The following is a 12,569-nucleotide window of genomic DNA, read 5'->3' on the forward strand; positions in this document are numbered from 1 at the left end:
TCATCCTGTTCTATCCGTGATGCATTTATCGTTATTCCTTTTCCATTTGTTTTTAATTACGACTCCATTAACCTTAGAAACAAAAGCAATAAAAATTCGGAACTCAAACAGCAATCTAGCATATTCCAAACCGAACCACCATATTTCATTGTGCATTGGTTGCATCCGAAAATCGTTCAACGAGCGCTCAATTTCGCCCATCGCCACCCGGTCATTAAGACAGAAAACCCATAACAGCATCTTCGTGTCCGTGCCAGCAGCTGCTTTGCAATTTTACGATCCACATAAATCCGAATTTCAAGTTGTTGCACTCAACGCCCTACTCGCCCCTTCGATCGCCCACTCCATCCATCCATCCACTTTCTCCTGCGTCCTTTCCGAAATAGCCAACAGGAATAATATTTCACCAATCTGTTGCTGGTCCATTTGGTGCGTGCTAGTCTGGGTGCACTGTCCTTTCTTTCTTGATTCTTGATCCTAGAGGAGAATCTTAAAATCGGTCCCATCTTTGACTTGATTTCCAATCTGAATGGGACAATTATCCGAATATCAGCACCAGTCTATCGCACACACCCCCACCAGGAAACAAGTGTTGAACCGTGGCCAAACATAACTTTTTCAATAAAACCGCTGGACGACCGACGGAAGAATGCGAGATTTTGGGTTCTTCTACTCCGCCCGCAGACAATCGAGATTTGCGGTGGTGGACCTTCGGAACATTCCATTTAATTGTAAATTTTCATCGAACCATTCCAATCGCAGCAAGCCTCGTTTTGGAGAGCAGACGGTCTGTCAGAAAGTGCTTCATTCTACCGCAAAGATGCTCCGAAGCTGTTACAATCATCTGCGAAAGATCCGCCAGGGAGCCTCCAGGTTTCCAGCCGGTCAACTACCCTTCAACCAAACCATCCCGAAGCGTCAAATCTCGCAAAGCCCCTGTGAAAGTGATGGTGAGTTTGACGCCCGCTACGAAGCCTATTTCAACCGGCCGGATATCGACGGCTGGGAAGCCCGAAAAGCGATGAACGATCTGCTCGGCATGGATCTGGTACCGGAACCGAAGATAATCGTATCCGCTTTGAAAGCTTGCCGGCGGTTGAACGATTACGCACTGGCGATCCGCTTTCTGGAGGCGGTCAAGGACCGTTGTGGCGATAAGGAGAAGCAGATCTACCCGTACCTGCTGCAGGAAATCAAGTCGACGCTGTGTGATCTGGGGATCGATACACCGGAGGAGCTGGGCTACGATCAACCGGAACTGGCCATGAAGACAATTTACGATTTGGAACGTTGACTTGGAGTCGGGATGATGTTGAGTTTGATTTGAAATAAAATGAGTTTATCTTTATATTGGCTTTTATTGTTCACTTTACTTTACCGGCTGGTGGGGTTTCCATACTTTAAATCGATTTATCTCCGTAAATATGGCTCTAATCGCGAATTGAGGGGTGTTCAGATCATCGAAATTTTCATACCCAGATTTTTCAGTATGTCACATTATGACATATTAGTTAAGCGGCACCGGTGGTGTAGTGGTAAGCGTGATTACTTCTCACCCCAGCAGGCCTGGGTTCAATCCCAGAAAGGCGCCGCCGGGAAGTTCTGAGGCATAACATCTCTGATCACGCCGAAGTAAAGCCGTTAGTCCCCGGTTCATGAGTTGATGGGTCGATAGGTAGGGTCCAGGTGTGAGAGCTGCCTTCCTGGCGTCGGTAGAATTGGTACTCAGCACGGAAAACAAATCAAGGAAAAAAAGATACATGTAAGTTATGTCGTTTTCGTTTTTGCGGTGTAGCTACACCGGTTCTACACTGCCGAAATCCGAAAAAAAATTAGGGTGTAGCTATCGGTTGCACCTTTGTTTACAAAGAAGTGATGATGAACTGTCAATGACTCGCACTTATTGCTGCTTACACTACACCGGTGTAGTGTAGTAAAAACGAAAACGACATTAGAGAGAACATCGTAGTGTGCTGTGCTCGAAGAGAGACATGGAACATTTTCAGCCGTCAATTTTTGTTCCGTTTTTCTCGACTTTTATGAAGTTGTAATTAGTGTTCCTACAACTATTTCAGGCATAACATTTGATAACGGCACAAAAGCATTTGTAAACAAACTTTCTAAGGCCCTTTACACGCAAACCAAAGTACGCCCACGCAAACCAACAACATCATCGGATAGGGGCAACTATCACCTTTCCGAAAGTGGTATTGGTTTGCGTGGGCGTACTTTGGTTCGCGTGTAAAGGGCCTTAGAAAGTTTGTTTACAAATGCTTTTGTGCCGTTATCAAATGTTATGCCTGATTTGTTCTTTTTGCCACCGAGAGTTCTTCAACCACTGATCATTTCGGGACCTAGCCTTATTGGTTGTTCTTTGCGGCTCTTTGTGTTCCTTGCAAGTGGGTCAGATTCTTCGATTAGCAGCCTGAATCCATTCAACCACAATTGTGCTTTTTGCCGGCGCCGGTGGTGTAGTGGTAAGCGTGACTGCTTTCTCACCCCAATGCGTCTGGGTTCAATCCCAGCCGAGGTCGGTGGGATTTTTCTGAGGCATACAAATCACGTCTTCCTTTGGAAGGGAAGTAAAACCGTTGGTCTCGGCCCATATGTGTGTTTGAATGGGTGCGATATCCTACGCAGGTGTGGAAGCTGCCTTCCTGCACAGTCGATTGCCGTCAATGGATGGCAATCGATGTCCGTCGGTGATTGGCACTAGATTGCGGAACAGAGACCGACGTTAAATAAAGGAAAGAAGACAATTGTGCAAAGACTCATTTCAGCTAAAACAATGTTTTTCCAAATTATGAAATAATTAGATGCCATGATCAAATTTTGAATTGGTAGGATACAAGAAGAGGTTGCAAAGAATGTGTTTGACATATTAAACCTGTTTATTTCACTTCATGAGAGTCATAGTCAGCGATTTTTCACAAACTCACTCACTCACTCACTCACTCAGCGATCAGCAAATCGCTGATTGTGACTCATAGAAAGCAAAATTTACAGGTTTTATGTTTACAACGCATACTTTGTAACCTCTTCTTGTAAGTTACAAGTAAAACATGCCATCATACCATCTTTTGGTTTTATTATTCCGAAAAACATTATTTTAGCTGAAATGAGTCTTTGCAACCTTGGTTGGCCGTAGACCTTTTTGACGTTTAGTCGTTTTTCTCTATCTAGCACACATGAATTAATGGACGGTTTGTTTTCCCACTAATCTGTTTCCCTCTTGCTCGCACTCATTCGATTTAAATGGTGCAGTACACTCAAAAATATTACTAATCATAGAAAGGTTAAAAATTAATAATTTTATGATTATCAATATTTAAACATTGATTTGATTATAATTTGGTTTCAGAATTATACTTAGTCGTAATAAAGGCGTAGAAATCATTCACTTGTATTAAGATAAATATTTCGAGGACGCTCATAATGGTTTTCGATCGAGTCTTTATTTTTTCACGTCAATCTTGATTTTGTCGGTAGTTTAGGGGTCTAACATGAACCAATATAATTGATAGACACTTTCAACCAACAGGTAATGTAATAAAACATAATTTTAAAAATAAAAACTAATGGTCCACATAATTTTCATTACAGGATTTGCTGAATTCCTGTGAAGAATCCGATCTGGAGCTGCTGGTCGGAGTAAATCCAAGAACGCCCGTATGCGCAAGGGTTACGTAGGGCATTCACCATGCCACTACAACAATCGGTCTGAAGGTCAATCTATCGTGCGAGTATGAGGTAGGTCTATATCAAAGGGATTGATTCTTCATAGATCGTTAATTACTGATATCCTTTCCACATTCAACCTTTTGACACCATGAATGAACTGCACTTTCGATAGGAGGACATCTCTCTGCACTTAGTTCACAATTGTCAAATGGAACTGAAACTGGAGTACGAAAATAATTTTGCAGGCTCGGTTGAGAACGTTCATCCCGACGCAGCTGCAAGACAATTAATATGTTATCTTAAATTATTACAATAAAAATATAACTACATTAGTGCTGTTTACTTTTATTCATTATCAGTCACGACATAAAAAGCAATCAAAAAACGCATCCTGACAAATAAACGGACTTTATACATCCTAAAAAATACCGCAACTTTATATTATTCAATTAATAAATCATTTTTATACTAAGCTTGCATTCTCTCTCTTTATACCAAGCTATGCGTCGGTAAGGAGAATGGCGATTTAGCGTAACTTTTATACTATTTAGATTTCAATATGTTTTGAGTGTAGTGTGCGCCGATTAAACGTCAAAAAGCTCTATACACACTTAATCTAACTCGGTAAAATCTCCAACAGCCGATTACCTCGGCATTTAGTTTTGCTGATATCTCTGCAAAATATCTGTTTGTTAGCTGATATCTCAGCAAAATGTTATTTGTTAGCTGAGTCTCGGCAATTGTTTTACTGAGTCTCAGCAATATAAATTGCAGAACTACTCGGCGAAAAAATTTAAGTGAGTACAGGCTTTTTGGTTCGCTTGTTCGATACTTAGAATAGGAAAACCTATTTTCGAACCCAGTCAACAAACCCTTGAGTATAGAGCACTGTAACAAGACATCGTTCATGGATCGATTTGGTGAGTTCATTCCAATTTATTCTGGTGCTAATAATGGGTTCTGTTGTGTGGTGTTGGGAGATGTCCCTATTGGAAAGAGATTATCTATTTCCGAGTGTTCCGCGAAAGTGTCTGCCCCTCCGTTTTTGGCCAGCAGATTCATACCGAAAAAAGGTATGGGTGAGAAAAGAGAATGGTGAAAGTCCCTGCGCTTGGACCACAGAGCGTATAGGGCGTAGTTGTGCCAGGTTGATCGTGGCACATTTCGAGTATGAGAGGGTGATTGCAGGTTGCTCAGGGGTGCCTGAGTAAAATGCAAGTACTTTCAATGATTACCCGAGGTTGTGATAGTAAAGATGTATGTATAACCATATTCTCGTTTATGAACGGGTGGGCTTGACATACAGAAAGCTTATCTGACGGTCCACATTACCGTGTAGGCGGCGTGTGTTTGCAGGGTCCAATATTGGATAGTTTGATGTATATAAAGTACTATCAGTTAACACTGTGTTTTAAGATTTATCTCTGTATATTCATTGGTGTTTCCTAGCGGATAATCATGTTGGTGTTCGCAGAGTGAAACAATGTCACTGAGACACAATATCGTAACTTGGGTATTCGGATAAAACTATTACTTATACTTATTGTTCGATCGTGGAGATCTAACTACCGGCCACCGGAGGTATTACTACCCGCTATTTCCAATAGCGGCACACCAAACCACGGGAAAGGGTAATTCGCCACTATAGCACACTTCACTATCGCAATGCTTCTTTAATGACCGTCGTGGGGTTTATTCGTCACGAATCACTCACTGTGATTATCACGCACGAAATATACGCACTCAATCGATTCCGTGATCGATTTATTGCCACCTTTGGCCACCACCGAGATCAATTTCGGATTTCGTGAGATCACTCGAATTGCACTGCACTGCTCGGAATAAAGGGAACGACTTGGGTTTGCTACTGGTTGCTTTGACTTTATATTTTGTACTGATGGGATTGTGTAACTTTGTTTTCATTGAATGGGTTTTGCGTGTACAATAGCTTGTGGGTCGATCGTACAGTGTAGTGTATTATTGTGGTGACGGTTGGTGATTTAAATCTGTTTTCTGTTATTTAAATTTGTGTTAGGCTTAACTACTTTAGTTTGTTTTGGTTTGAATTCAATGTGACTTAATGCTAAATATTTACAAATGTTGGGTGATATTACAGATATTTACATGTGACCATATACTTATCATTCCGGCCACCTTGAAACAGCAACACTGTTTCAATCTCTCTCGTGCTACGTTCCTCTCTCATGATTCTCTCGGACATCGGCTGAATTCGGCGAATACGAAGACTGTCGTAGATGGTCAATTCAATTCATCGATTGGGTGACGTCTGTTAGCTGTTCATATATGCAGTGAGTCAGTTTCGGACTGCTCGGCCGATCTTTGTAGTTTCGGCTTGCAGTTCGACTATTGATGATCTTCGCATTCGGATGGTATTGGTAGAAGGGCGATTTTGGCGACTGGTCGCACGACGTTCTCTGCTTTAGCTGTTTTCATGCTGACGACGCGTACTATACCATCCTTGCCTGGATGCAGTTTGATGATTCGACCCAGTGGCCATTGTGCCGGCGGGAGATTTTCGTCTTTGATGACCACGATCCGTCCCAACTGTAGGTTAACCGGTAACTTGCAGCCTTTGCTTGCCCGGGTTTGCAACTGGGCGAGATATTCTGGATACCACCTTGCCCAGATTCGCTGAAAATGCCTTTGGGTACGTTCCCAGTGATCTAGGCGGTTATCTGGAATTTCGGCAATGTTGGCTTCCGGGACTGCTTGGAGATTCGAACCAACAAGGAAGTGGCCTGGTGTCAACACTTCGAGGTCGGCGGAATCGCTGGGTATTGGAGTCAATGGCCGTGAGTTTAGACACATTTCTATTTGTGCCAATAGTGTTATCATGTCTTCTTGGGTGAAGGACGTATGGCCGGTTTCTCGTAGTAGGTGATGCTTACATAATACCGAGCAATCGTCTAGACCACATTGGTCCTTCGAACCGGATCGGAGGAAGCATCCAAGCTACAATTCAACGCGCGAAAGGGATATTTCGCCATCGTGGTAAGTGGTCAGAGGACGTTGACCACTAAAGGTAGGCCATTCAACCTCATCTCTATTGAGTCGAAGTGCCATTTGCTTTCGCACTCCCGATCGGCGCCAATTATTTGCACCACTTGCTGTGGCAGCGCAAGTAGGTAGAAGTTTGCATGGAGAAAGGCGTAGTATAAACGATCGAAATTTCATTACCTACTGATGGTGAAGCGCAATCTTAGGAGATTTTTGCAATTCGTCTGCTGTGGTGGCATATAGGCTCAATCAATTCGCCTTTTGAATTAATTGCTCGAGGTGTGCTGTACAGTGTCCCACACACTTGTTGGTACGGTGGTGGACATTGAAATTTCAAACTTGTCAAATTGAATTTCATACACGGGGTGGCGTTCTAGCGGATCCGCGATTCGTACAAAAAGGGATACGTAACGCGTCGGGAAGGATTATTCGTAACGATTTCACGTATTCCCTTTCGGTCGTTCGTTCCGTGGTCGTGTAGAAGCATCACGTGTCGCGTCGGGAAGGATATTTTCGTACGATTATCCGTGGTGTTTCCGCCACTTTCGCGTAAGATCAGCACAACGCGACGGGAAGGAGTAATCGTGCGAACTTACTGTGTTGTTAACGTCCGGTGCGCGTAGTTCAGTGGTTCGAGGTGGTAGATAGTGATGGCAAGCAAGAAGGAGAAGAAGTTAGCGGAGGACCAGCTCGTCCTGAAACGGGTACTGGCTCTTCGAGATGTGGTGGAAAGGTTCGTCAGCGATTATGACCAGCAACGCGATTCTTCCGAAGTCTCAGTACGACTGGATACATTGGACAGGATAAACAAGGAGTTCAACAATATTCAATCGGAGATAGAGAAACTGGATGCAGCGGAGAACTTCGAGCGACACATCACGATACGCACCGATTTTGAGAACCGCTTCTGCAGGTTGAAGGGCTTTCTGCTGTCTAAACGGGAACGAAATCATCCTCTTCTAAGCTCTACGATGTCATCATCCTTCGCTTCGGTCCACACCTCTACCAACTTCCATCATCGTTTACCAAAAATAAACCTTCCGAAGTTTAGTGGGGACGAATCACGCTAGATATCGTTCCGAGATAATTTCCTTTCCATGATCCACAGCAACGATGAAATTCCGACAGTTAACAAGCTTCAATACCTGCTGCAGTCGTTAGAAGGAGATGCCAAAAAGCCGTTTGAGAGTGTCGATATTCAAGCGGACAACTATGCGTCGACCTGGGATGCCCTGATGAAAAGGTACGACGATAAACGATTCCTCAGGAAAGAGTTGTTTAGAGGATTGTTCGATCTACCATTGATGAAGCGTGAGTCGGCACACGAGCTGAATACTCTTGTTGACGACTTTCAACGGCACGTCAAGGTTTTGGGCAAACTCGGTGAGCCTATAAAGCACTGGGACACTCCACTCACCTTCATCCTTTGTAACAAGCTCGATGTATCCACGCTGCGTTCCTGGGAGCATGAAACTCGTCAGAAGGAAGAGGTCAAATATGATGAGTTAGTAGAGTTCCTCATACAGCACGTACGAATGCTCAAGTCAGTTTCCAGTGATCTACAGCATCGTTCCCAAGGGGCTACCATCAAGGTGGCTGGTACAATTCCCAAAAAATTGACTCTACAATGCCATGCCTGCTCACAGAAGCACCAACTCTATCAATGTCCACCGTTTGCCAATCTTAGTGTCAAGCAACGTCGAGAATTGATCTCCCAGCGAAGCTTGTGTTGGAACTGCTTCCGCCCAAATCACCAAGCAAAGATCTGCAAATCTAAGTTCTCGTGCAGAACGTGTCACGCTAGGCACCACACGTTGTTGCATGACCAAGCTGCTCCAAAGATCACACCAAATCCTGCCACCAAATCAACTCCTGCTAACTCGTCGAATTCTGCTCCGCAACAACAAACTCCATCCACGTCGGGGAACGTGGGGACCGCTGGATCATCTAATCCACCCGAAGTGAACCTCTTCGTTCAATCTCGCCATAGTACGGTCCTACTGGAAACGGTTGTTCTAACCATCGTCGACAAACACGGCAAGGAACTTCGTGTTAGAGCCCTACTCGATTCAGCAGCGATGTCCAACTTCATCACGAAGAAACTGGCAAACACACTTGCCACCCGTCAAGCTTCCGTGGACATTGCTGTTGCTGGAATCGGAGAATCCGTCAAGCAAATCAAACGGCAAATCACTGCCACGATCAAGTCACGGACAAGCTCCTATTCCACCACACTCGAATTTCTCATAATGAAGAAGCCAACCGCTAATCTGCCAACAATTGCCATCAATACCGCTATGTGGAACATGCCAAACGTTCCACTAGCCGATCCGCATTTCAACATTCCGGGCATGGTCGACATCATTATCGGTGGAGAATGCTATCATGAAATCCACACCGGTAACCGTTTGTCAATCGGTGACGGTCTACCACTACTGGTCGACACGCTTTTCGGGTGGACAGCTTCTGGGAGAACATCCACCAATTCCTCTGTCGTACCACCAGTCTGTTACCTATCAACCGTCGATCGATCTCTCGAAACAGCAATTCAACGTTTCTGGGAGCTAGAAGCCGTCGACCATGGCTCAACGTATTCCACTGAGGAAAAAGAATGCGAAGAATGTTATGCCACTACTACCACCCGAACTCACTCAGGAAGGTACGTCGTACGCCTTCCTCGGTCCGAAGATCCGCAAGTCACCTCGAGCAATTGCCACCCGCCGATTCTACAGCCTTGAAAGACGCTTCGAAAGAGATCCTGCCTTAAAGCAAACCTACCACGCATACATCGAAGAATATCTCCGCCTTGGTCATATGCAGAAACTCGATGTAGTTGACGACGAAATCCCGCACTGCTATTTGCCACACCACCCGGTATTCAAGGAGAGCAGCACCACCACTAAGGTACGCGTAGTGTTCGATGCCTCCTGCAAGACTTCCTCAGGAATATCGTTAAACGACACACTTCTCGTTGGTCCAGTCATGCAACAAGATCTCGTCACAATCACCATTCGATTCCGTTTCCACGTGATTGCTTTCGTTGCTGATGTGGAAAAAATGTATCGACAAGTATTCCATTTTCCCATCGATCAACACTTCCTACGAATCGTATTTCGCCGAAACCCAACTGATCCTCTCGACACGTACGAACTGCTTACTATTACGTACGGCACCGCTTCTGCTCCGTTTCTGGCAACACGGACACTTCAACAACTGGCGAAAGACGAAGGCGACAAGTATCCAGAAGCAGTGGAAGCCGTAGTTGAGGATTTTTACGTAGATGATCTTCTCTCGGGTGCGGACAATCTCGAATCCACAATCGAAATTATCGTCGCCAAATTACTGCTATGCTCGCGTCAGCCGGTTTTCCGATGAGAAAATGTGCGTCAAACGTACCGAAAGTCTTGGAAAACGTCCCACCTGAGGACCTAGCAATTCAACTTTTTCACGATCTGCAAGACGATCAGTCGGTGTCAACGTTGGGACACAAGAACTTCGGAGGATTGTGGGAAGCCGCGGTGAAATAAACCTCCACTGGATTTCTTGATCTGCACACCAGTTGAAGATGGTATCTCGATCAGTGTCGTTGAGCTTCAGCATGTCATAGATGCGGTGAAGTGAATTCGATGCTCTCTTGAAGGCCGTTCCATTGTCGGAATGGAGTTCCTGAATGCGGCCACGGCGAGCGACGAAGCGACGGAGAGCGGAAAGAAATGCTGGCGTGGAGAGGTCTGATACCAGTTCAATATGAACGGCTCTTGTGGTGAAACACACGAAGATCGCAATATATGCCTTGATAGGTGCGCGGTTACGCACTGGGGACTTGAGAAATATTGGGCCACAATAATCTACGCCACTATTTGAGAATGGGCGAGCTGGTACGACACGAGACCTTGCAAATATACAGCAGGAGCGTTCGGTATCTATCCCGTGTTTTTCTTTGTCCGCTCGATCGTCTAAGGCTTATCAAGTGATATACAGTGCAAGAAAATCTAAAAATAATTTCCTCGTTCACATCCGAAACGATCCAGAGTTTGTGACCAAACCGGGAAGTTCCGTCGGTCGTAGTGCATGGGTTATCCTATGGATTGTTTCGTGGATACGTGTGTCCGAATTCATGAATTCGTGAAAGTGATTATAGTGCGTTAAGAGATGGCACTGTGAAGATCAGTGCTACAGCAGTGAAATTTCGTTTTCCCAGAGTTGTGGCTCCGTTGTTTGAAACAACGGGTAGAAAAACCTCCGGTGGCCGGCAATTAGAGCCCACGCTCGAACACTTATAAAAAAAAACTAATCCTGGTTGTAGGGTTACGGTATATAATGTGGGTCTAGTCCTTTCATTCGGCCTATCACGCAAATAAATAATTAATTAAGGAATATTACACAAAAAATAAGGAAAATATTGATCACTGATGATTGATAAATGTGTACCACACACAAATCAATTTATATCACAACATTTCAATACATTTTCAGCTCTCGTAAGTAATAAAACTGGTTGAGAATATCACTCTGTTCGGAGTTTTTAGCCGCCATGACTTCTAAGGTTAAGATGGGAAGGTTGCACTGACGATCATCAAATGGCCTGATTATGGCATTTATTGAATGGAATTACCTGATAATACACACTAGACGTAAAACTCACAGTTACTGTTTGAATATTTTATGTTTATTTTAATTGTTTAACAACGTTTTCACAAGTAAATCATGGACCCAACTTTAGGGACACATTTCTTTTCTATGTTCCTAACTTTGGCCCATGAAATTCATTTGACAGCATATAGCAATAAGAGTAACGTCAACAATGTGGTTTGCATTTGGATGATAAGGAACGAACAGGAAGGGAGATTTTTTTCTGCCAAATCTGTATAATGAACATCACAATGTTTTGATTTAGATATTCTGCGGTCGAAAGACGATAAGCGAAATTTTTAATTTTTAATTTTTAACTTGAGTGATTTAATGTAGTTTTCGTAAAATTTTCTCTAAGAAATGTTTTGAGGAATGAAGAGTATTAAGTTAACAGTGATAGTGATAAAAAAAAAATACATAAGAAAACGTTACCAAGAGCGTTTTTTTTGAGAATCAAACAGGATAGGACGAAGTTGCATCCATAAATAGACCCAATTTGGGGACAATAGACCGATATTACATACATTTCCCTGGTGAGTTTTTGTCTTAAAAAAAGTAAGTTTTTCAACTTTTTGCGGTTCCTGATAGCAAACGACATGATAAGCATATCTAAGCATACCATTTAGCAGTAGAATATCGTTTGCAGGTAAATTAATTGATGAGTTATGATTAAAAACGTAATCTATGGCTGCATATTAGACCGAGGTTAGGGACGTATACCCTATCTATTTTTCGTTTGCATGCATTCCGGGTGGTGAGCGAACATGATGAAGAAGAAGAAGATGGCTTTATCACAGAGCCCCGTCTCAGAACGAGTGTATTGTTGATGGACCTGGTCTACGATTCAATATTGGTTTCTGTGATGATAAGTATCACACAAAAGGTAAAATAAGTAGCACAATCTTCATCGAAATGTAAGTATTAATCATAACAATCATCTCGTATATACATTGAAATACATATATAAAAGGGAAGGGACGGTTCAATAGGGCACCCGATTGAAACGATTTGGACGGGGGGAGTGGGAATGCCAACTCCCGGTTGATAACATTTTGTGGATAAAGGGCGGGCTCTTCTCTCCACTCATTGTGGCATTTCCCTGTTAGGAGGCTTGTCTTTTTGACCAATTGGCTGATCAAGTCGCTGGAAGGAGATTCTGTATTGTTACATAGATGCGTGTAGGCGACTTTGCCTATCGATCTACCCAATCCGTTTTTGGCCCTTCATACAGCGACATG

General features: G+C 43.6%; 3 protein-coding genes across 3 annotated transcripts; all 3 read left to right on the forward strand.

The window, feature by feature from the left end:
- The first annotated feature begins 820 nt into the window (after positions 1–820).
- Positions 821–1,300, forward strand: LOC135704096 (cytochrome c oxidase subunit 5A, mitochondrial-like). Its single transcript, XM_065225524.1, has one exon. It carries the CDS (start codon positions 821–823, stop codon positions 1,292–1,294), a length of 474 nt encoding a protein of 157 aa, XP_065081596.1. The 3' UTR covers positions 1,295–1,300.
- A 6,049-nt stretch (positions 1,301–7,349) lies between these two features.
- On the forward strand, positions 7,350–9,267 carry LOC135703472 (uncharacterized). Its single transcript, XM_065224722.1, has 3 exons — positions 7,350–7,612; positions 7,808–9,137; positions 9,205–9,267. Exons 1-3 carry the CDS (start codon positions 7,350–7,352, stop codon positions 9,265–9,267), a joined length of 1,656 nt encoding a protein of 551 aa, XP_065080794.1.
- Positions 9,268–9,279: 12 nt separating this feature from the next.
- On the forward strand, positions 9,280–10,074 carry LOC135703482 (uncharacterized). Its single transcript, XM_065224730.1, has one exon. The coding sequence runs from the start codon at positions 9,280–9,282 to the stop codon at positions 10,072–10,074; it is 795 nt and encodes a 264-aa protein (XP_065080802.1).
- Positions 10,075–12,569: the final 2,495 nt, after the last annotated feature.

This window comes from Ochlerotatus camptorhynchus, unplaced genomic scaffold, assembly GCF_037179485.1.
Source record: "Ochlerotatus camptorhynchus isolate MF236.1 unplaced genomic scaffold, CSIRO-AGI_Acam_v1.1 ptg000021l, whole genome shotgun sequence".
Lineage (NCBI taxonomy): Eukaryota > Metazoa > Arthropoda > Insecta > Diptera > Culicidae > Ochlerotatus > Ochlerotatus camptorhynchus.

Coding starts and splice junctions, on each gene's coding strand:
- LOC135704096 (XM_065225524.1), top strand. CDS start 821: ATGCTCCGAAGCTGTTACAATCATCTGCGAAAGATCCGCCAGGGAGCC.
- LOC135703472 (XM_065224722.1), top strand. CDS start 7,350: ATGGCAAGCAAGAAGGAGAAGAAGTTAGCGGAGGACCAGCTCGTCCTG. Junction 7,613..7,807: donor TTTGAGAACCGCTTCTGCAG/GTTGAAGGGCTT, acceptor CATGATCCACAG/CAACGATGAAATTCCGACAG. Junction 9,138..9,204: donor GTGACGGTCTACCACTACTG/GTCGACACGCTT, acceptor TCGTACCACCAG/TCTGTTACCTATCAACCGTC.
- LOC135703482 (XM_065224730.1), top strand. CDS start 9,280: ATGGCTCAACGTATTCCACTGAGGAAAAAGAATGCGAAGAATGTTATG.